Genomic DNA, 23,268 nt, shown 5'->3' with positions numbered 1-23,268 from the left:
TCGAGCAAGTGCTCTCTGAGAAAGCTGCATCTCTGGTTTGGCCCTACTTCAGCTCAAGTACCACGAGCCAACCAGCCCACAACAGCAACATGCTGTTTTTGGAAGAGCCTGGCTTTGGAAACAGCCCCAGAGCTCCATGGCCTGAGCCACTGAACTGCAGAAGGGACCAAGTGAACATGCTATTGCCAGGCCACTTCTGAAGCAATCACTGTTATCTGGTAGCCAACCATAATTCTAGGTTAAAGCTCTTGCCAGAATTTATAAAAGCCACAACAGCTGAGAAGAAAATAAATTGGAATTTTAAACTCTATTTAGCTGATAAAATTAAAGATGCAATTTTCAGAACATACCCATATTCAGTTGGGTCAGTCACCATTCCCCAAATGACTTTTTCTAGGAATTGCTCTTCTAGTTGTATTTTGTTCTTAGTGCAAAGCAATACTTTAAACAGAGCTGATTCACCTAAAAAAGTCACCTATACCTGTTAGTGGCAATTTAAGGAAAATATTAACAGGTTAATATTGTATGGGAGGAGTATATGCCTACTATTTATCTGTTTAAAAGAGTTTTTTAGAAGTACCTTTAAAAATATCAGGAATGGTTTATGTACCTGCCTCAGTATTAAACACCAGAAAATCAAACATGAGATTATTGTTCCTTATGTAACCTTTTTTTTAACTAAAAAACACTCACCAAATGGCAAAATTCTGAAATTATGTATACTCTTCCCACTGCTTTTAAAAGTAATATCCCAGATTTACAGGGCATCGTTTACAGCAATGCCAGACTGCCACTGTATAAAAATGCTAATTAAACAGACTATTAAAAGAGCATTTTCAAGAATGCCTTGGTTGTAAAAATTCTGTAGCACCATATGACAAAAAACAGAAAAACATGATCCTTTCTATGATCAAAAAAAAGTGGGATTCAACAGATTTGGCAGTGTTTGCTTTTGGGAGGTACCAAACTCCAACTACAACACAATTCTTTGATGCAAGCTGTCCTCCACTGTTTGATCTTCTAGCCTTCCTCTAAAAAGTTTTTTTTTGATCTCTCCTTACACTAAACAACTTACACTAGAGCAGACTAAGTGTTTTTTTAAAAGGCAAGTTTATGGCTAGGTCACATTGTATTGGTGGATATACAGACCATGTTTTTGAGAGCATTGCTCAGTGACTGAATTAAGTCAGCTGAAGCCTGTACAGCTGCAGAGAGCCTTGCTTCCACTGCTTCCCTGAAGTCTAGCTGAAAACCATCACAAACAGGGGAAGAGACCTCAGCTCAGCTGGCTCCTGCATAAGCTCACAGCCTCAAGAGCTCAAGCATAAGCACAAGGAAAGAAATGATTGATCAAATCATCTTTGAAGCTGTACCAAGGAGAGTGGATGTATGAGACACAGAGCACAGACTCCTAGCACAACCTAAAAAGAAGTTCCTAACATGGTCTCCTTGGAGTAACTATCCTTTAAAACTTTAAGAAAACCCTCAAGTTGATTATCATTTGATGTCTGTGTGCTTACCCCTTCTGCTAGCAAGACACAGTCCACAACCAGCCTCATGTTAAATTTAGCAGAAGCCCTGCTCCAACACCACACTTATAAAATGTCACACACATGATACAGAGGGGACAAATCCAATTCACAACCAATTTCTGACAAAAGATCTGATAGGAGCTGGTGGCTTGCTAGTTCAGCATTTCTTTCTCCCATCCCTTTGCCTGGTACCACTAAGGTACCTGGCTTCTTCAGCAAGGAGATTGAATTAATTACAGGTACAAATTTGGTATATGATACTAGAGCTTTCCCAAATCATTATTCACACATTAATTTGCTATTAATTAGCAAATTAACTATTAATTCACGAAAAAAGAGAAAAGCCTCAGTGCCACAAGAGCAGCCATGCCTTCCTCCTGACTTACCTCAGCAATAGTGGACTTGCAGACTTCTCTGGCCACGGATTCAAACTTTGGATCTGTAGTCAGGTTCAGCTTGTAGTTCCACAAGAGCTATAGAGAAAGCATTTGTAGAAAGGGAGTTGAAGAGGTTTCCGTGGAGAAATATAAATATTTTACTTCAGAAAACAATGAAACATCATTTATACCCAATCTCTATCATCATCCCTCTACAGTGAAATGATCAATAATAAGTCTCCTTGACAACACTTTTGTCCCTTCATTTCTGCAATAATTTGTTCATATTGAACAAATTCAGGCTGTCAGAAATCTCTGCAAGGTCATAAGCTGACTCATTAAAAGCAAAGATAACAAATGAAGAATATTTCACAACTGAGAGGATAAAACAATGAAAGGTTTAACTTGCTACCTGCTGCATACTTAGCAACACCTTTAGCCCACCACACTTTTGTGTGCCATGGTGTGTCTGCCTGATGCAAGTGAACTGAACAAATTAAATCCTCAATATGAGCAGATGTCATGCTGAAAACCTTATAAAAAAACCTAGCAAAAAAGGCAGGAGACAAAGCAGCTTGATTCTTCTGTGAGGGCTGTGACAACTTTTTGGATGCAGATATATTTCAAATCTACAGGAGGTCCACTCTTGCTAAGCAAAACGATACATTAGAACTTAGACTGCAAAAACACCTCTGAAAGGACAACTGCTCTTCCAGGAGCCAGCAATGAGCTCATGAAGGAGCCTCAATGCACAGGATCATTGTGCAAGAATCAGTCTTGGGCAAGTCACACCCTGTACATACATACACACATCCCAGATGTCCTCCTGAGGCACCATCAAGTAAAAATACAGGGTAGGGTCGTGAAACCTCAACAAATTAATAGCTGAAGTGTTGCCTGATTGCTCTATTAGCTCATCTGTTTTTCCAGGAACTTAAGTTGCATTTAAACATTTTTCATTAACTTAAAGATTAAGAAGTTGTAAAAATTAATTTTAAAAACTCTGCCTTGGTGATAAATTAATATCAAAAAGATAAAATTTGATCAAACTTTTACTTTTTAGTTTCAATTGTACACAAAACACTGGGAGAACAATCACATGCTCTACACAAGTTTCACACCCACTCCAGGAGGGTGGAAGCATAGAGAGAGAACCAAAATCAGAATCAGCATAACTGCACCACCTTCCACACCTCTAATGGTTTTGGAGCTGTGAAAAGCTAAAAAAGGAGGTGATGGTAAACTAGGGTGTTACAGATGGAGTAAATTGTAAACATGAGGTTTAGTAGGTAAAAGAGAATGAATGGGGAACCTGTCCTTGCAAAGAGCAAGGACCTTGTAGGTCTCTCCCAGACAAAAATGGAAGTACAAGAATGAGGACACAAGATGAAAATACATCTCTGCATTTGCAATCTCACACTTTGGAGAGTCTCAAAATGTGATGCTCTCCAAATGAACCTTCCCACGAACAGAAGGTTAAACTTTCAGCTTAAAACTCCTGATTTTAGCACTAGATAGAACTTTCCAGGGGATGATCAACAATTGTACTGCAGAGAGAGGCAAAGAAAACATTTGGACAAGAGACAATCTCTCTCTGGTCTAGTTTTTTATCACCTCCCTTCAATTTCTGCCTGGGAAAATGAGACTTAGCCCACAGTTCCTGTTGTGAATGGCTTCCATAATCCACATCCACCCAACATTTGAAGCAGAGATGCCATCACTTAATCCAGCAGAAGAAATATCCAACTTTGACTTCTAAAATTCTCCATTTCTTCTTCATTCAGGTAATTTTTGCTGGCACATTTAAATGTCAGGCAGATACATTTTAATTACTGGAGTTTTCTCTTTTTCAAAAAGACTTAAACAGAAACATGTTGTGCCCTTCATCTGATCCAATCCTGCACAACAGAGAATTACAGCTGCCAATGAAGTCAGGCAGTGCTAAAGGTTAATTTATAAACACAGTTGGAAATTACTGGTTGTACAGCATGACTGGGCTTCATCTCTGGAATATATCTTCCAATAATAAAACAAAATACAGCTTCTCAAGCATCCAAAATCAAGACTGTCACTGAGGCATGCACTTGTCTGTCTGTGTTCAGGGCTAACCAAGCAATTAAGGATCTTGATATGGTGTATGCTGACAGAATAGAAATGAGAAAAACCAGAAGAAACCTAATACCAACCTCAGCACTGAATTTTATCTGGTTTTTTTTGAGAGTCTTGGGATTTGAAGAGTCAGCTTGACAGCCCAAAAACTGGCTAATAGTTTGTTCACTGTTAAACACAGTGCTGAGAGGAAATCTGTTCTAAAATCAGCCAAGTGTCTCAAACTGCCTCTAAATATCACACCCCCACATCATTTTCCAAACGAGTCTAAGAATTTAGCAGCTGTGAAAGTAATACAGAAGGTGTCAACAGCTGAAATTAACTGAATTAAGAGTTTAAATTCAGTACTGCTCACATCTTTGCCAAAAGGAACACATCACACTGCTCCCAGTAACTCACGGGAACCACCCCCCATTTATAAAACAGGAAAGACGTCTGCTATCCTCCCCTGATACAGAAGTACAGTTTGTAATGTTCTTGAAAGTGTTCCACTCTGAAGTCTCCATTAAGACCAATGTGGTTATACTGGGTTAAAGAAGTCACCTTGTGTTCTTCCTCCAAAGGCCAGGACAGAAACCCAAATGTGTTGTGATTAATAGCCTTTGCAAAGTACCAAACTATGCAAAATACCTCAGGTTCACAAGGGATAGGAGGTGCAAATGCCATAGCTAGAGAGTGAATAAACAAAGCAATACTTACATGATTGCAGTCTGAAGAGATTTCATTATCTGGCTGAAAGGAGAAAGAAAAGGAGTGTCAGTTTACTAGCAATGTGATGCATTTAACAGAGAAGAGTCTAAACTTTTGAAACTAAAATACTGTCAACTCCATAATAAACAACTTGACACAATTGACAGGAAATTTGAGAATCTGAATCACAAGAGTGATGATATCTAATTACCAAAAAACGAACAGGTACCTTAGACACTATGGTGTATCAACAGAACAAAAGCACAAGAGTAGCAACATTTATGTAGACACTGCAAAAACATAATGAATGCACTGGCATCTGCCACAATTGCCCAAACTAAGAAGGCAAAAAAAGCACCTGAGGGAAAACAAAGTATGAGCAGGATTTTAAAGAAAAATTCGTTTGGTGCATACAAGTGAAGGAGAATGGCAGGACTCACTCCCCTCCCCCAGACTGAAATGCTCACATTCCCCATTTGAGAAGTAACATCTTTTCTTTCAGTTGTACACAAAAGGGCTGGTTCAAAGCAGCCCCAAGATTTATATTTTCAACTGTGAGAACTGGTGACATCCAATATTCATACATCATTTCAAAATATTCACTATATTCTCCTGGGGAGTTCCTTTGGAAAGAACTCTGAGTGCAAACCACCTCATTCTCCTTTCAGCTCTCACAATGAAGAGTTCCTTGAAAAAAAGTTAATCATACAAACTCCTATCTCCTCTCCACAGCAGAACAGCACAAAGGCAGGACAAAATCACCTGGCTGTCACACCCACAGGAAAGTCAACCCTGACTCACAAAGTCTCTGCTTCTCCTGATACTTGAGATGCCAGACACGCTTTAAGAGCCACAAGACACAAAACCACTCTAAGCTTAAACACATCATTGACACAACAATGTTAGACCTCAGGGATCTGACATCAGAGAACCAGCATTTCAGCAGTTTTGAAGCAAGCAAAGCTTTTCCAGTTCAACATTTGCTGCTGCACAATCTGCTACACCAACACTTGTACCATTGGTGCTTTGGGGAACATGAACACAAGTTTGAGGAAAAAAGCAAGCCTGGAAAACGTTTTCAAGCTCTTGATTACAGCCATTATTAACTAAAGCACTTTTATTTTTCATAGCAGTAAGTGGCAGAAATCACCTCTCCACTTTGAACATAAAAATGGTACCTGAAGGATTATAGCAATTAATTGCAGTTTGGCCAGACTGACATCTAAAACTGTATCTCCCAAAGTAATTATAAATTTGAAAATTTGGATATCAACTTTTTTTAAAAGACTAGCAGATGTCTGCTAGTTATCCTCAGACTGCAAAACTGATTCTTTCAAATGAAAACTAAGATGCCACCCAAATTGCTTTATTTTACAGTGGCCTCTAAGACCAACACTATTGTGACTTACAAAGTGTACTTTCCTTAATTTTCTGCACTCATCCCACATCCTTCAGCACCAGATGAAGGTTTTAGACTACTAAAAGCTGGGAGGCAGAGTGCCCCCCACTGAAACTGCTGTCTCAGTCTCTCAGTCAAGGATAGTTTCTCTATAAAAATATCTAGGCTAGCACTGGAATTCTGCTATAGAGGACAGGACTTCCCAACACATTTGCAGGCAGGAGAATTTGTAAGGGTCAGAGAGCACTCCCACAAAACTCTTCAGGGTCACTTCAATTATTTTTGCACCCTCCAACCTGGTAACCTTTGCTTCAGATCCACCAAAGATTAAAGCTCAGGGGTTTTTTTTGGAAAGATGAGCCCAAAAATATAACATAGCTGTTCTCACTGACTTGAGAAACTTAAACAAGCTTTTCTTGAAATACACAACAATAAAATGTTACATTGAAATACCAGACTTTACTGTGCTCGGTAGCAAAACTCAGCTCTGTGAAACAAAATCTAGCCTTATTCTTCTGAGAAGAGTAATGGAACTTGAGGTGGGTCCATGCAATGCTGACCTGCTTCTCCCTATTTCAGCAAAGCAACACGAGAAAAACAATCCTTTCAGTTTCTGTCTGATAGCTGAAGGGCTGAGTTGGAAGAAGGGGAAGAAAAATATCCCCAGTGCAAGCCACACACCTTCTGCCTGTGGCCCTCTGTGCACTACATCCACCCAAGAAACCTTCCAAGTGAGCAGTTTCAGAACTATATGCAGTTAAGAGTCATAAAAAAAAAGTAAGTTTCAGATTACCACTAAGGGCAGTTGAAGAGCAAGAAAAGCTGCATTGTGTCAGTCCCACATGGTGAGCTTGTGGAACACGGATGCTCAGAAGACCCCCAGGGCAAGGGGAAGGAAGAGAGCAGCCTAAACCAGCACCACATGCTAGTCACGGCATTTTAGGAGAGAAAGCTGATGGCAAGGACATTCCACCAATTAGCAAGAGAGAAGGACTCCTCATACATCTCCAAACTGAAGGATTAAAACCAGCCTTTACAGAAAATGTGCGTGCCTCTGGGCTCACAGAAGCCTTTGCTGTTTAGCAGCTTCAGTGGGAATATATTGCCTCCCTTTACAGTTCTGTAAGAAGTTCTCCAAACTCCTTCACGCACTAACACTCACATTCCAGAGTACAAACACCACTTCCTACCTCCCTGGGAAAGCAGAGATTGGAACAAGTAACACATATAAGAAAACCTGAACAGAAAAAGCATTTTCTTCCATATAACCACAAACAACAGCCACAAATCACATTGCCTTAGTGTTATGAACTCCACAGAAAAATTCAAAGGCACTGTTGTGTTTACAAGTGCCTTTTCCCGTCCACCAGATCTCAACTCACTGAAGAAAACCATGACAGTCATCCATCCCTCTCTCAATCTCTCTGCTTTGGCAGCAGTATAAAACTAGTCAGAACTATCCAGCAAGGTGAGCAGCCCACCACCACTACCCAGGCCCAAAGGGCCATGAGGTGTTGGTGCTTTAGCAGCAGAAATGGACCATCATCATAGTGGGAGCCAAAGGAACAGGAAATGGTGACTGAACCAGTGTCATGCATCACCACCCAGTGCACGGCACACTGCCTGGGGTGCACTTACAGCTGCTCCCTCAGCGACAGGCAGAGCCCCTTCCAGCTGGGTATACAAAACACACTTGATTTGCTCTTACTGCATCACATCCTAAGGAAGAATAATTCACACCATGGGATTTTGAGAAGCGAACTAAGTATCCTGATGAACTGATGTGGATGAGAATGGTGAATCTGGTTGCCCAAAGAAGCTGAGGATGACCTGTCCCTGGAAGTGCTTAAGCCCAGGTTGGATGAGGCTTGGAGCAATCTGGTCTAGTAGAAGGTGTCCCTTCCCTTGACAGGAGGTTGAAATGAGATGACCTTCAAGGTCCCTTCCAGCCCAAACTGTTCTACAGCTCTGTGGAAGTCAAGCCTGCTGACCCGGAAGCATCTAAGGAGGAAGCCAGAGAGCTGATAAGGGGACAATTGGCTTCTTAGCTGTGTCCTTCCCACAGATAAGAGCCATCTCTTCAGCAAACACACCCAGCCAGGACAGCAAACTCACAATAAAGTGATTCAATCCTCAGGTATCAAGCTAGGTAGACTTGCTGGACACCTGGAAACAGCACAGGCCACATGCAAGGCAGGGATCAAGGAGACATCTGGTGGAGCCACCCTCCTGCAAACCTGATCCCTTTCCAATGCAACCACTAGAAAATGTTCTGCAGAAGAATTTCTGGAAACATGAGGAGATAGAGTAGTCTAGGCAAGAATCAACACAGCTTTTGTAAAAGAAAAACCACACATCACACAACCACCCATGCTTCAAACCTACTGAAACATCCTGGAGTTCTGAGCCAAGAAGCATATGGCTACAGTAAACCATTTTCACACATCCTGCAATCCTGAAAAAGTCATGTGTGATAGGAAAGTTAAAACCAGCGATAATTTAAGTTCAAAACAGATGAGAAGATGTTGTAACTTAATTACACATTTAGTGAGCAATGAAAGTTAAACTTGTTAAGCCAAGCTTGAAATATTCTCTAATGCCAGTGAACTCTTAGTACTAAAAACAAACCCCATGTTGTCATGTCAGCAAAAACACTTTATATTTACCATCCATGCTTTGAAAAGAGCCACTTTAAAGCATGGTAACTGTGGATATATCATGCACCAAAGCTGTACGCTCCTAGCTTCCATATACTTTGCTTATTTCACATAAATAATTTTTCCCAGTTACAAACAGAGCTAAAGTCTGCAATGCAGCAAATCATTTACCCAAATAATTATGTCCACATTGGTTAGGTGTTTCTAGTTTATGTAAATGTATTAGCCCAAGTTATACACAAACGAGAAAACACACACAGAACTTTGTGCATAAAAAATAAACTATCAGGACCAGCAGCAATTTCTTTAGTCATCTGGCACACACACAGCACAAGTGGCACATCAGCCCAAACATCAAATTCTGCTACTTTTTAAAGCTGTTTTAACTGAATTCTACATTCCAAAAACTTTTCCACCTTTGCTGACATTCTATATCCTCCAGGGGTATGACACTATTAAGCTAAGTATGCTTATTGAGAAAAAATAGCACAAAGCAACATCAAAAATCCCAGCACAACATGTGTGTCCTTCTGGCTCAGCAGTCACGTCAAAAGGAGACAAGGATGAGGCCTTGTCCCCTCATACTTTGAGGATCCACTATTCAGTATCTGCTTCAAACACCAAGAAAGCTCAGCAAGTCCTACTCTTTCTGTTGTAGCTTTGATAGAAGTCAAAAGTGGTTTTGCTTGTTTCACATTAGACGTGTAGCAAGGTCCTCAGCAGGCTGTGTACCTTTCCTGCACAGCAGAGACCCCTCCATGGCCAAATAGGAAAAGCACAGAAAATGTTCAAGCTTTAATTCCGGTGCATCAGAAGTGACCACAGACCAAGGTGCAATTTTAAAGAAACACAATTCCATTTGCCTGACAGGGGAAGTATCTTTGCTGGCTCTTACCAGCAAATCACTTTCTCTGAGCTGGCTGTTCCCACCCGTGCAAAGCTGCAGGGTGGGTGCTCAGAGGCTGCACAGCTGCTCCCTGCTGGAAGTGCCACAGCCTTCTCACACCAGCTATTCTTGTCCCTGCTGCTTCTGCCTCCCTGCATAGGGGACTCTAAAGCCCCTGAGCCCTCTCAGCCTTTGTCCTTTCAACACAGATCCACACATCAGAGCATATTCCAACAGTCAGCACAATCAAAGCAAATTTGCCCCAGATGTTTGGTTGTTCTTCTCTTAGTCCCCTCTCTTCCTCCTCTCAAAGGTTTTCCAGGCAGTCCTAATGAGTTGTGGAACAAGACAGACCTTGAAATTATGGGTTTGCCACCTAAGTTTGGCAGCACTGCTACAAGATATAATGTTTCCCACAACACTCCTCCACAACAGAGCTCTGCTGCTAAGCATAGCACCAACACTGAGCTGCAGATCCTGCCAGAAGGCTTCAGGATTTGCTCCTGGAAAGCTCTCTCACAATGCCAGCAAAAAGCTTCAGGGACCAAAAGGCATGCAAGGATGCTGGCAGAGTCACAAGAGAGGATAAAAGGAGAAGGGAAGGAGAGCTGTTATCCCACCAACCAAGGTGACAGGGAGACTGCTGTCCTCCTCACCCCTGTAGTTGACTCAAACCCATTGCACCATCCAAAACTCAGCAAATCAACAGAAAACTGTTTGTCATTTTAGCAGTTTCTGCCAGGTTAGTTAATGGGGTTATGGAAGAGTCCTCCCAGCATCACTGAGTTTACTGGGCACAGTGGCATCTCCACCTGCAGCATCAAGCAGTCCACAAGCTATGCTGAGACAACTTTACTTTCAAACTACCTTTTTGGATGGCATTCTGCCTTAACCCCAACCAGAAACATCCCAAATAAACTTCAGAGTATTCCAGTAGAGGTAAAAGCAACAGCATGAGTACTGGCAGTACTGCACAGCATCCACTGGTGATGCAGAGGACAAACAAGCCAAGAAAGAAATGGAGGTCTCAAAAATAATTCCAGTGCAGCAGCTAATGAAGAGCTTTTATCAAATACATTCGTAACCTTTGTAAGTCAAATTCTGTGACTTATTCTCAATACAGAGACTCCACATCTTTTGACAGTGTATACCCTTTAGTACCCCAAGTTGAGCTTAACTTTATAGAAAGCTTCCAAAAAGTCGCTAAGAGTTCACAAGCAATATTCAGTTTTACACAAAATAGAAGGCTGCTGTCCATGGAGTGGTAAAGCCCCTGTCTCCTAGGATGAAAACAGAGTTCTAACCATGCTTTGTTCATCAGAGAACCATGTTTTGGCTGCACATGGCCTGGAACCAGAGAAATCCTTTGCAAATTAGTTTTGTATAGGAGCTAAGAAACAGTGCACACCAAAAGCTCCATGTACCAAAGCAGAGAAGTGCAGATTTCAGAGCAAAGACTGCTTACTCATCACCCCACTCCCACAGCCCAGGGGAGTGAGTGCTGTGCTGCAGAGCAAAGCCAAGAAGCACTGACATCCCCCCTTGCCCATAGCTCCATTACACCATCCCTGCTGGAGAGCACCTCTAACCAGTACCAGGCTCCCCTGCCAAGGGCTATTGCTTCACTCAGCAGAGTGAACAATGCTCTAAACACTCCACCAGCCAATATTCATATTTGTCTTTGTTATTCAACATGCAGGCTCATGACTCCAATTTTCCACACTGAAAGCCATGCAGTGCTCCCAAGGATCCCTCCCCAGGGAGCACTTTCCTCCCCCTCTGCCAGCAAGGCACACATGTCACATCAATCAGGAGCCCATCCTCACCAAGGCACAATAAGCATCTCCTGCATCTCCTGCCCGTGCTCTGGCCATGAGCAGCACTGCTTTAATCCTAACGATTTACATTCATACATTCCACCTCCAAACCAAAATAAGACGAGCATCCAAACAGGTGGGAAGCAGACTCTGCTATTTTTAACTCCTGCCAGCTATTCTGTTTAGAGGCAATGAAAATCAAAAGCTTCAGAGAAGCCACTTCAGCCTTAACCACAAACCACAAGAAGAACAATTATAATTTGAAGTCTTCCCTTCTTCCTTCAGGACAGTGGTGAGAGGAACAATTACATTTAACATCACTACTTCCAAAACATGATAGATATTACATTACACATGGATGAACAAGCCTGTAGAGGTTCTTACACAACACCCAGCACTAGTCCTTGGCTGCCACAAGAACAGGACTATTTTAATCTTCTGTGTGGTCTATGTCACCCAGAATTCCCATGCAGTATTCAACATCAGTTTTGTTATCTGGTAATGCCAACAAGAGGGAAAGGATTTACAAGAGACCCCACATACCAGCTTTCCAGTGCTATTACACTGCAAGAGATTTCCTGAAAGTACAAAGTCCCCTGGACCCTGCCTGTGAGATGAAATGTGATGGGGAAGTCTTCCTCAAAAGCAAGAGCACCCTGAGTACAGCCAGTGCAGACATTCCTAACAGCTGGATTTGAAATCTAACACTGGAATTTTCCTCAGAAGATCTGCAGGGGCCCAGCACATCACTCACTTTACTGCAGTGAGAAGCAGGTGAAGAACCAGAGTCCTGAGTAGGGAAACTCCCTTCTGTTAAAATAAACTGTTTCAGTTCTCTCTCACTTAAATGCTAACTGCAGTCACTGACTTTATCATCCCCTGTATGTGTCAATTTGATCACAGTACTATTCAAACACCAAAAAAAATCTGACAAATGCTCAATGACCAGGGCCAGCCACCACCCTTCCTCAGCTGAGCCCATCCTTTCTTTATTACAACATTCACAAGCTCACTGGAAAGCTGTAGGTATTGCACAGCTGCTGAGAGAATCCAATGGCAACTTGAGGCTCCCCAAGCTATGGTGACAGCAATGAAAACACTGATAGGACACTCCCAGTGTAAATTCATATGACAAACATAACATGGGAGCTGAGAAGAGCCATGTCAAGTCAAAAGCCACAAAAGCTCTTGACTTGACACCACTAATAATGGCCAGAAGCCAGGATTTTAAAATACTTTAAGAGACCACACGCCAGGAAAAGCCTGACTTGGTCTGTTACTCATTCTCCAATTCTTCCAAAGCAACTTCTCTGTTGAAAACTTTCTGGTTATTCAAAAGAAAGCAGTCTATTAAACTAGAGAGGCCAAGATAAATTCACTTAAGGAACAACACTGCACTTGTACCCAGGGGGAATAAGCAAATAAGCACAAAGGGCTAACACATATTAAGGTCCACAGCACAGCCCACAAGAGCAGCTTGTGAGCAGCATCACTCTGCAACAGAGAATTAGGATATTGCCTTAGCAGTCCAGAGGATTTCTCCAACCCTGGATGAGTTTCCCCCATGAGATCTGTTCTGCTGGATTCTCACCATTGCCTGCTGAACTCAGCAGGAAAGATCTGAAGGCTATTTTTAGAGAGTCCTAGAAAGAGCACAATGCCCCCCCTCCACTTCAAGTTCTTCCCATATAGGAAGGGCTGCCCATGAGATGCACATCTAAAATAAACCCTGCTCCCTATGCTACCCTGCACTTCAGAAGGCACTACTCTGTTCAATTTCCCATATAATAGCTGAAAACAACCTACCATCAATTTTGCAACACACCATCCTTTATAAATAAAATTAGAAGGCACTCAACAGAAAGTTCTGGAACTCTCTTCAAGGCAGTCAGGCAGTGTCCATCCTGTTGTACCTACAATTTAACAGCTCTAGTTACCATTTTTGCCATTGTCCTCAGTAAAATTAATTTTAGATTCATGTATTCTGGATCAGGCAGAAAAACACTGGTGAGGACATGCCAAGTGAAGCCTTAGTCATAGAGAGGTACCTACCACCTGCCTCTGACCAAGAAACAGAAGAAATTCAAGGAAGCACAAGCAACCAGAATAGGAGTCCCTTCTCCTTGCACTGAGAACCAAAACAACCACCAAGTCCATGTGAAGGATGGTACCATCAATCCACTGGACTGGGCAAGGTGTTCCACATCCAAAATTCATGAGGACACTGGAGGACTGCTCTGTGACAGGGGACTCACAGAGGCTTCTGCTCTTGAAGCCATAAATGCACCACTTGGGAACCTGCTAACACACTTCCAGGGCAACCCTTCTCCTGCCCTGTGAGCTCATTGCCAGCTTCTGACAAATGAGCCCTTTCCACAGGTACAGACAAAAGAGATTCTCAAATACAACTGCATTCACATCAATGCCTTGAAGATGAGGCTCTGAACAGGAACTAAGAGAGTAATTCTTTCTAATAATTAGGAAATTAAAAAAAAAAAAATCCTTGTTCCCAAGTCTCAAAGGTCACAATGACCAGGAAAGCTAGACTGATGTATTAAGCATTTTTCCATGTAAAACAACTGTTCTGATCCAGTATTTGAGTACTTTTAGTTCTACTTCAACAATACTCATCTTCTGCATTTTAATTAAGTTTCCCATTTCTATCCAAAAGCAGCTTAACACATGGAGAAGTAATTCAGTAGATAATGGCTTGCCATTTTAAAACATTATTAAAAAAAGATAGAAACATTAACATGCAAGAACTTAAATAATTACAGATCATATCAATTTAGTCAGGAAACATACCAAGCTTAGCAATAAAAGCTAAGATTAGCTGCAAAATAGTATCACCAAACTAGAAAGCTCTAGAAAGTTTACTAGAGTGTTCAAGCAAGACTGAAATTATTCAAATCCAAGCTTCTTGCTTATTTAAATCAATCTGCCTGGGAGCCACACAGATTGTTGTGGTAAATTGATTTCCCTAGTGTCTGGTTCTCCTTTCACATGAGCCATGACAAGAAAAAGACCAGAAAGACGAGATGAAACCAGCTGATTCACAACATCATTAGGCATTCTGCATTCAGACAGATGATACATCACAACATCAGCCCAAGTTATAAATGTCTTGGCGAGCGAGGGCGGCCAGGCTCAGTGACTCACAGCAGGGCTCCCAGGTGCACTGCTCAGCCACACACTTCAGCACCAGCACCAAACCACAAATGCCATTCCCCTTCTTGGAGACTCCAGCAGTGCCACATGGCTAATGCACTTTATTTTACTTTACTACCTAATTTCTGCTATACTTCAGCAATGCACATCTAGATTTTATCTAAAACAATTTTAAGCCAACCTGCTGTGCTAATGCCTTTACTGACGTGAAAAATATAGTAGTGCTTTATTCCTTCCTGGCCAAAAGGTAGAACTTGCCACTCAAAAGGAGTCTTATTGAAACTTAAATAAATGCTTATAGCATTTACCTAAAGAATTGTGCTGGTATAAATGGTAGCTTGTTTTGAAGATGGACAGCAAGATTAAAAAAAAAAAACCAACAAAAACCAAAACCATCAAGTGGGATCACAGAAGTTTCCAAGATAACCTTTCCTTCAGCAAGAAAAGCCCTTTGAGCTTTTTCTTCAGGATGAAGTTTTTGTGCACACCTAATGAAAGCCATTGCTGTGTGTTCATTTCCCACAGAGGACACACATTTCATATGAAAAGAGTTATCCAGAAACGTTTACTATACACATCTGCACCAATAAGGAAATGAGTCATCAACCCACTGGCAGGCCTGATTCACAGCACAGGGCACACTTCAGCTATTTAGGAATCTGGGTATGGAATACAGGGGAAAGGCAGATGCAACCCATGAGGCATTTTAAGAGACTACTTTTGAAATGCCAACTAAATGTATTTTTTTTCCCACCTTTGCTTGGGTATAATTTCCTCAAAAGCACAGGACCAGCATGGTGCTGTACATAGCTGCAGAACTTTTCACCTGGATAAATCATAACATTTTCTTTATATAACTAAACGAAAAGCAAACCCTGGATAAAATTGCTTCAATATTGTTCAACAGAAAAATGAAGATGAATAAGTCTTTACAGCCAGTGCTAAGGCAAGGTTTCCATGGGATTAGTAACAAACTACCAAATAAAAATTCTGCTTGCCTTCAGAATATGCAAACAAAAGCCCTGTTACAGGACCAAACCAAGTAGCTCTCTTCAGTTCTCTACATGGAATAAAGGATAAAAATAAAGAAAATTGTACATAAATCATCTTATTTAAAGCTCTGCAGTTTCTTATAAAGTTAGATACACGTTTAAGTTGTTAACCTTGTTCCCAGAAGAAGCCCAGAACACTGAGCTGCAGCACACTTCTCCATAGGTACTGGTCTACTCTGCCATAGAAGCTTGGCTTTAAATGTATTTTGTGGTTTTGAGAGCTCCTTTCCAAAAAGCACTAGGGTTTTTCAGCTTGAACTGCTCATCTCAATAGTTAGATAGAGCCATAAAACCAAGCACTTTGCTTGAAAATTCTGAACTGTAATGGTAATTCAAGGGATTTAAAATGATACCATGGTAAGCAGCCAGGTCAGTATCAGTTCCCCTCAAGCCAAATAAATTATAGCTGACTAGCTTTGCACAGATGAGCAACTTCATAAAAAAAAAAAAAAGGCCACATTTGGTACTGGATTTTAGAAGAGAGCTTGAAGAGCTTTCTGGAAAGCAACATTAGTAGAAAAATGTCTTACTGGGACACAGGAGAGCCAGACACCTGCCTGCAAATCCTCCCAATTACTGTTTCCATAACTCCTACTTAAAAAGCTATGAATAAAGACAAGCTGCAATTAAAAAGACTGAGCACACCTACAGCTTTTCTGCTAATAATGACAGGAAGAAAATAATGGGGGAGAGAGGCAGAGGGGAGAACAGCAATAAGCTCATCACTGCCACAGCTCTGTACCAACACAAGGCACAATGCTCTGCATAGGACCACCACCAACACCACTGCTGAACAATTCTCACCTGTCAAAACACAGGAATTAAATCAACAATTCAACTGCTCTAGAAACAGCTGGTTATTCTTTCTTACCATTATTCCTGACAAACAATAAAATCAATTACAAAGCTCAGGAATACAGACCTAAAATCTGGGGCAGGCTGGAAGGGCTGCAGGCAAGTTCTCAGGCAGTACTACGCTGTCTTCTTGCTATAACAGAATTTTCTATTCTGTCCAAAAGAGAACTTCAAAGTTTAAGGATTCAGTCAACAACAATCAACACTTAATAGTATTAAAACACTTCATTCTAGACTCTGGTCAATGGTGATGGTTGCAATAGCCACACACTATTAAACTACCTGAAGAGATACACCCAAGCATGGTACAGAACTTCTGAGGCCTGGTGATGGCTGAAGAAATAAACACAACTGCAAATCTCTGATCTCTAAAGCCACAGAAATGCCCAACAGGCAATACTGAGTTTTCAGGATTAGTTCCAGTAAGCTGGTGGTAAAGCTCAGACAATCCTCACTGAAGAACCTGGTAATGTGGGAAAATTATTTTGTCCTAACCAATAAGCAGGATAAAGATGTTTCCCCAACAGATAATGCTTGAGAATGGGACTTAAAGAATTTCATCTGTTCTTATCCAAGTGGCACACAGAGCTCATGTGGTTTGCACACCCACAAAAAGGCAGTGGCACACTTCTGGGGACATTCAGGGGAAGAGGTGACAGCAGTACTCTCAGGTAAGCAGTTTTCCACCCCACGTGAGCCTTCATTTCCCTTGCATGCAGATTCCTATCTATCTGCACGATAAGAAAAACTTACTGGGATAGCACAATTCTCAGAGCAAGGTGAGATCTGAATGCTGTAAGCACAGGCCAACATTGAGACCAAAACCACCTGCTTTGGTCTCCTGAGATATCTCTAAATAGCCTTGAGGAGGTCTTGTGCAGGGTGAGAATCAAATCTGTTGCCTGAAAAACCGTGTCAATCTCCATGCAAAAGCAAAATAAAACTTTAAAATGTACCCATCAGATTATTAATTTATTTCTGCATTTTAGGATTATCACACAAAACAGAGTAGAGGATGAACATACAATTCTTCCAAGGCAGTTTTTAAGGAGAGATGAACCGCAGAACATCAGAGGTACAACATTTATCAAACAGATCTCCTTCAGGAAGAAGTAAGATATTTCCAAATGATATCAAGAAGTAGGAGCATTCCTGATAAATGTGTATGAAGAAAGAATACCTGGCACAACAAGAACAGATACTACCTCTTAGGAGACACTTAATTTTCACTAAAAATATAAAAGTAAAATCATAAGTCTTAGCAAAATATATACTGAAAGTGAGCATTCAACAGTCCAATGGAACCACTTGGGTAAGAATCCCAATGAGACACAACAACAGTTTGAGGCATCTAAAAAAAAACAAGGGCAGATGGAGAAGGAATTCAAGAGCAAAATCTTCTCCAGCAACTATTCAGCATTCAGAGACAGCCCTTAGGGGTTTTCCAATCCTCCAATAATTAGAAAGTTATCACACAAAATCTCATACAAACTCACTTTGAACTCAGATGGCACAATAAGGAAGTGAGATGACTTACACAGCAAGAGCAAGATCATAGAATCATGGAATAGCCTGGGCTTGTAAAGGTCATTTAAAGATTTTTCTTTTCCTTTGTATGCATTTTTATCAGCTACATTTTTAAATATGCAGCTCCTGGTGAGTGCCAGGCTTAGCATCAACAGACATGGTTCGGTGCTCTTTGCCCAGACTACAGCACACAGCAATACATTACCTCCATCCTCTCTGCCCTCCAAAACAAGAGGCAAGGACAGAAAAGCCTTAGAGCAAATGAAGAACTGCCATGATCAGACAATTTTCATTTAATCACAACCCAGGCATTCCAAAAGTAACATTTTCAGGCTTCCTGAAGCCTGCAAAATTAAATTTAGGAGATTCAGGTTTAAATTTCTGACTATCGCGTAGCATCTACCAGATTACCTGAGGCAACCAGATTAACAAGGATATTTTTATAATGGATAATCTAGGAAATTACCAAACCAGCCTACACACTGAGGTCAAGAACAGAATACTGTGAAATAACTTTGATTTTCACCTATTTATGCAGAAGAAATGATCTTTATTTTTTTCCCAGACAAACCTCAAAACAATTAAATTCAAAATAAAACAAGAGTATTAAACAACTAAGGTGGTACAACTGCTTGGCAGAGCACTTGACAATCCCACCATCTTCACACCTCTCCAGTTGCTGAAGCACTGACATCCCACTGTCACCCACACTGGGCAAGCAGCAACAGAAGGTTCACAATGCACAGAGGTGCAATACAATTAAATGTCCATCTAACCCTGTCCAGTGATACAGAGCTTCCCTCTGCACCTGTGTTACAAAGCAAAAGGTCTCTGGTGCTTTTAAGTGAAGTCTGTCAGAACTCGGGAAACAAATTAATAGTTGGTGAATTATAACATGCAGCAGTTGGCGAGGGAGGACCAAAAAAATCTTTAAACCACTCTCCTTGCTTCTCCTTACAAACTTCTGTAAGGAGTTTTTATTTCCTGCTTTCCACCGAGATGATTTCACACACAACAGCCTCCAGGGTCAGTGCTGCTGGGGGAAAGGATGACACAGGGTAAGTGCAGCATTAACTTGGATCAGCCTGAGCCATCATGAACCTGCTCCCTCAGAAACAATCCCCAGACCCAGCTCAACCTGAAAGCAGGCTAGAATCTAGCAAGAAAAATCTTTATGATCCATCTCAAGTCCTGGGAGCAGCTCTTACCCTAAGAAACCAAGATCACAAACTTGTGAGGAAGTTACACTTACAGGCTGACAGAACAGCTTGTCTGACTCTAAACAGAGTAATTTTTATAAATAAATAAATAAATTTTTTAAAAAAGAGCCCAGCATGCCAAAGTGACTGCCAGTTCTTCAGGCAAATTGGATGAGAAATGGGAGTGAATTGTGGATTAATGTGTTTCAGGACTTACTCTGAAGTCTTCACTGCTCTGCACTCACCTTCCTGTGCTAAATGTACTGCATGGCCAAAAAGTTGATTTGTTCCTCATCAGTTATATTTGTCATTATGTTTTAAGGCACAAGACTTGCAAACCCAACATTTTGCTGGTAACCACCAAGTTGTAAAAAACATGCAACAACCACAAGGGAGCCTCTGCACCAAATTCAACTTAAACCACTGCCAGAAAGGCTGTTCTGCTCTGACTAAGCTCCCAGGCTTGTTACCACAAGCACTAGATATGTAGTTTCCCACAGATTCACACATTTGCAAGTAATTTAAGATATCAGAGGATTCAGCTCATGGCAACTTGCAAAGCTTCTTCTCTGAGTACAAGCAGTGCTACCCTGTTGCAGAATCTATGGTCCCACTTCCTCAAGTAACCATTTGCTACTGCACAAGAAAACAACTGCTGACAGAAAATCAAGCTGCTCCACTTGTTCTTGCAACACAAAATTGGGAAGATAAAGAATAATTGAAACATATCTTTTTCTCTCATGCTTTCCAGTGATCTGTCCTTCACTGATCCGAGGCCTCCTGTTCCTAGTGAAGTGCTGAACGAGGATAACCTGATGAACATGCAACCAGCAGTAGGCAAATGAGAGCTCTGCAACTCCATAAATAAAAATTGCTTTTGGAAACCAAGATTAATTGTGGCTTGCTTTTAGGAAAGGGGGAGGTGGATGCAAAATGCTCTGCCTGGTCTAAGGGGAAATACTAGCTGAGTATTTTTAACTCAGCAAGTTACCACAAGTACTCAGTTCAACTTCAGAACTGGAGGACAAGATTCAGCATGGAATTATCACACATCTGGAATAGGAAATTTCCCTGCAAAACCAATTGCACAGACTTGGCACTAAGTTTGCTGACTTTTGGAGTAAGACACCCTCTAAAACACCCAGGTAGTTTCCCACATATTTCTGGAAGCCTGCCTCCTTCAATGAGTGTGCAGCAGGAAACCTTGTCAGGACAAGCAAGATGCTCCTAATGCAGGTGGGGCTCACCACTGGAAGCCAGTTCTTACTGCCCTCTGAGATAAGCAAATCAGAGTTAATCCATCAATTATTTGAACTGGAGACTTGATCCCTCTTCCTCACCTTCTATTTAAAGTTTCAGTGGAAGCAGGATTAGCAGAGTGAGGCTTTGCACTGTGAAGACAGGAGAGCCAGAAAAGCTGTGGTGTTCATGCTGTACACAGCAGCAGCACGGTGCAAAGTGCCGACAGGAGGTTTGCTGAAATGCTTTCATTCTTCTCAGGCAGATTTATAGCATCTCCTGAAAAAAAGTACAGTCTAGGCAAGAACACCCCTGAATTAAAAAGTAATTCATGCTGTTTTTTTCAGAAGTCTTTCTTTTTACTTAGGCTCATTAACAGCCTCCATGCTAATCTGAGCTACATTTTTTTTTTACAGAAGTATTTTTGTTACTACTTCACCCCACCTTGATAGTACAAAATTTCAGACAGATTCCCTTCCAGACACCTTTACTGGTGTAGTTTAGTGATACTTGGGATGGGGCAGATTGGGACTGACTACACACACTCCCACTGTTTCTGCCAGAGCGAGCTCACAGGAAACAGGATGACAACCTGCTCTGGGGGAATTCAGAGAGCTGAGTCTGCAAACAAAACACTTCTTAACTCTTTGAACTGACTTGCACAACTAAAAGTGATTTTTCCTCCACTTAAAAATAGACCAAATTTTGTGGACAGTTTGATGTTTCAACATAATTCTCTTACAAAGCTCAAGTTTCAGCTGCATTTTGATGAAGAAAAGGGGTTTTAAGGACTTTTTTGCTTCATTTTTTTCACTTGAAATTTGCCCACTTTGCACAAAAGGTTTCTCTCAACTGCCAGCACTAGAAACAAGCTGTGATGCAAAAATCAAGTGGAGTTTTATTGTACCTTATACAGCTTGTGCCAAAATGTGTTACTAAATCAGCTGTTACAGTCATTGGTAGTAGGTAATGCTGGCACAAAGATGCTGAAGAGGAAAAATAAGATGTTTTGCAGCATGAAAATAAGCAGATGCTTCAAGGAGAAATGTACAACCGTACTTTTGACCAGACCTTTACTAAATTAATCATCTCTACCTGTTAGATCAAAGTCACTTTCTAAATATAAAATCATACAGCTGCATTTAATGAAAACCCAAATTTTAAGTGATGACAAGCACTAATAAATATGCTAATTTCTTCATTTAGTTGGCACTTGTAACACTAGTACAAAGAAGTAAGTTATTTCATTAAACACTGCAATTCCTCTGGGGAAATAACTGAAGTAGCTCATCTTGACTGTTTTCACGACAGCCAGTTTTGGTGAACCAGGGCTCTAAGTACACTCAAACGACTCCCTACGTGAGGCAATAAGCATCAACATCACAAAATTAAAACCTGTTCTCTTTAAAGTGAGACAAAGGAGCCGACTAACAGCAGGTTGCAGTGGCTTTCTCCAGAGGGAACCGCTCTGCAGGCAGCTGCAAACACAAGGCAGACAGACAGTGCTGGAGCTTTAACAGATGCCGGGGATTTCCCAGCCAGCCTAACGCATATTAGCACTTTGTATTTGCAATCCTGATTTCCAGCACCAAGCAGTTAATTTGCATGTTAATTAGAAACAGGTCACCAGAAAATTGCACCAGACAACCCTTCTGTACTGACTGGAAAGGACAATGACACATTTCCATAAAGTCTATATCCTTCTTTTAAGGACATTTTCCCATCCAGAAGTTTACAGTATATCAGGGTGATCCTTTCACTGACTGAGCATGCATTTCAATACTGGCCTATCTCAGATCTGGAAAAACTAAAAGTGGTTTAATATCAGATATCTTATGAGACGAGCAAAACAAATATGCAAGTCTGTGCAATGCTAGAGAAAACAATGGTAAATTAGTCTAACTAGAAAGCCTCCTTTTACCACAGTACAAAATTAAACAGAGTAAGCCTGAAAGAAAAGCATTGTTAGAGTATGCCAGAGAGAAAGCTTAGCAACTGGTTAGGTCTGTGCAGCTCTCAAGTCTGCACGTTCCTCCAGTTCTGCCCAGTGGTCACATTCACTGGCAGTGGCAGGATTAAGGAGACAGGAGGCAGCAAGGAGAGAAGGTGTTATGGACATTTTAACTTCCTGGAAACACACTCTATAGCATCCTCTCTCTTTGAATCTTCTTTTATATGCTAACACTTAGAGTGTTATGCTTAAATCAAATGCCCCTTCAGCTTGGTGTAGAGGTGTTATGTTGCCAAGCCTAATAAAACTGAAATACGGCTACTGTTTGTCATACATTAGACTCACTGGCACCTCAGCTTCTGAGAAATCATTTCATTTTCTCCAGAACTTCCAAGACTGGTCACTTGACATTATCAGACAATAACTTTCAAATTATTTCGAAACAGACAAAAATACTACTACAAGGCTCTACCTCATTTTAGCACTACACCGTTATCTTCAATTTTCAGGATATCCATAAGCTGATGGACTTGAATAAAGACTTCCAGATGCTGAGGTTCATGTACAACTTTTGTGCTTCTAAGAGGCACTCTCAAGTGTTTAAGACTGATCTAAGAAGTCCTTCAGAGCTCCTTGCCCATTTTGCCTGTGGGGCTCGGATGCTGCTTGGAGACCAAACACTGAATGAAACACAGCTGTTCAAACCAGGCTCTAGGATCCACTCTGCTCCACTCTTTACACATCCCCATCTTTGTTCATCCTGAACACCATCACCAGTGCCACTGCCTAAGGAGCTGGGCTGTTCAAGTT

The 23,268-nt window shown here is 41.2% G+C and overlaps 1 protein-coding gene across 1 annotated transcript in view; it reads right to left on the bottom strand.

Annotated features, from left to right (window-relative positions):
• The window catches only part of GLG1 (golgi glycoprotein 1), an 81,406-nt gene that overhangs the window by 39,331 nt on the left and 18,807 nt on the right, over positions 1 to 23,268 (bottom strand). Inside the window, exons 2-3 of the mRNA XM_054640559.2 lie at positions 4,718 to 4,750; positions 1,919 to 2,005 (exon numbers count right to left, since the gene is read on the bottom strand). Of these exons, the coding sequence (XP_054496534.1) occupies positions 1,919 to 2,005; positions 4,718 to 4,750 (120 nt within the window). The remainder of the gene's footprint in view (positions 1 to 1,918; positions 2,006 to 4,717; positions 4,751 to 23,268) is intronic.

The sequence above is a fragment of the Agelaius phoeniceus genome, chromosome 12 (genome assembly GCF_051311805.1).
Source record: "Agelaius phoeniceus isolate bAgePho1 chromosome 12, bAgePho1.hap1, whole genome shotgun sequence".
NCBI classification, from domain to species: domain Eukaryota; kingdom Metazoa; phylum Chordata; class Aves; order Passeriformes; family Icteridae; genus Agelaius; species Agelaius phoeniceus.
Note: the sequence above shows the minus strand (reverse complement) of the source record. Positions and strands in the feature narration are given on the sequence as shown.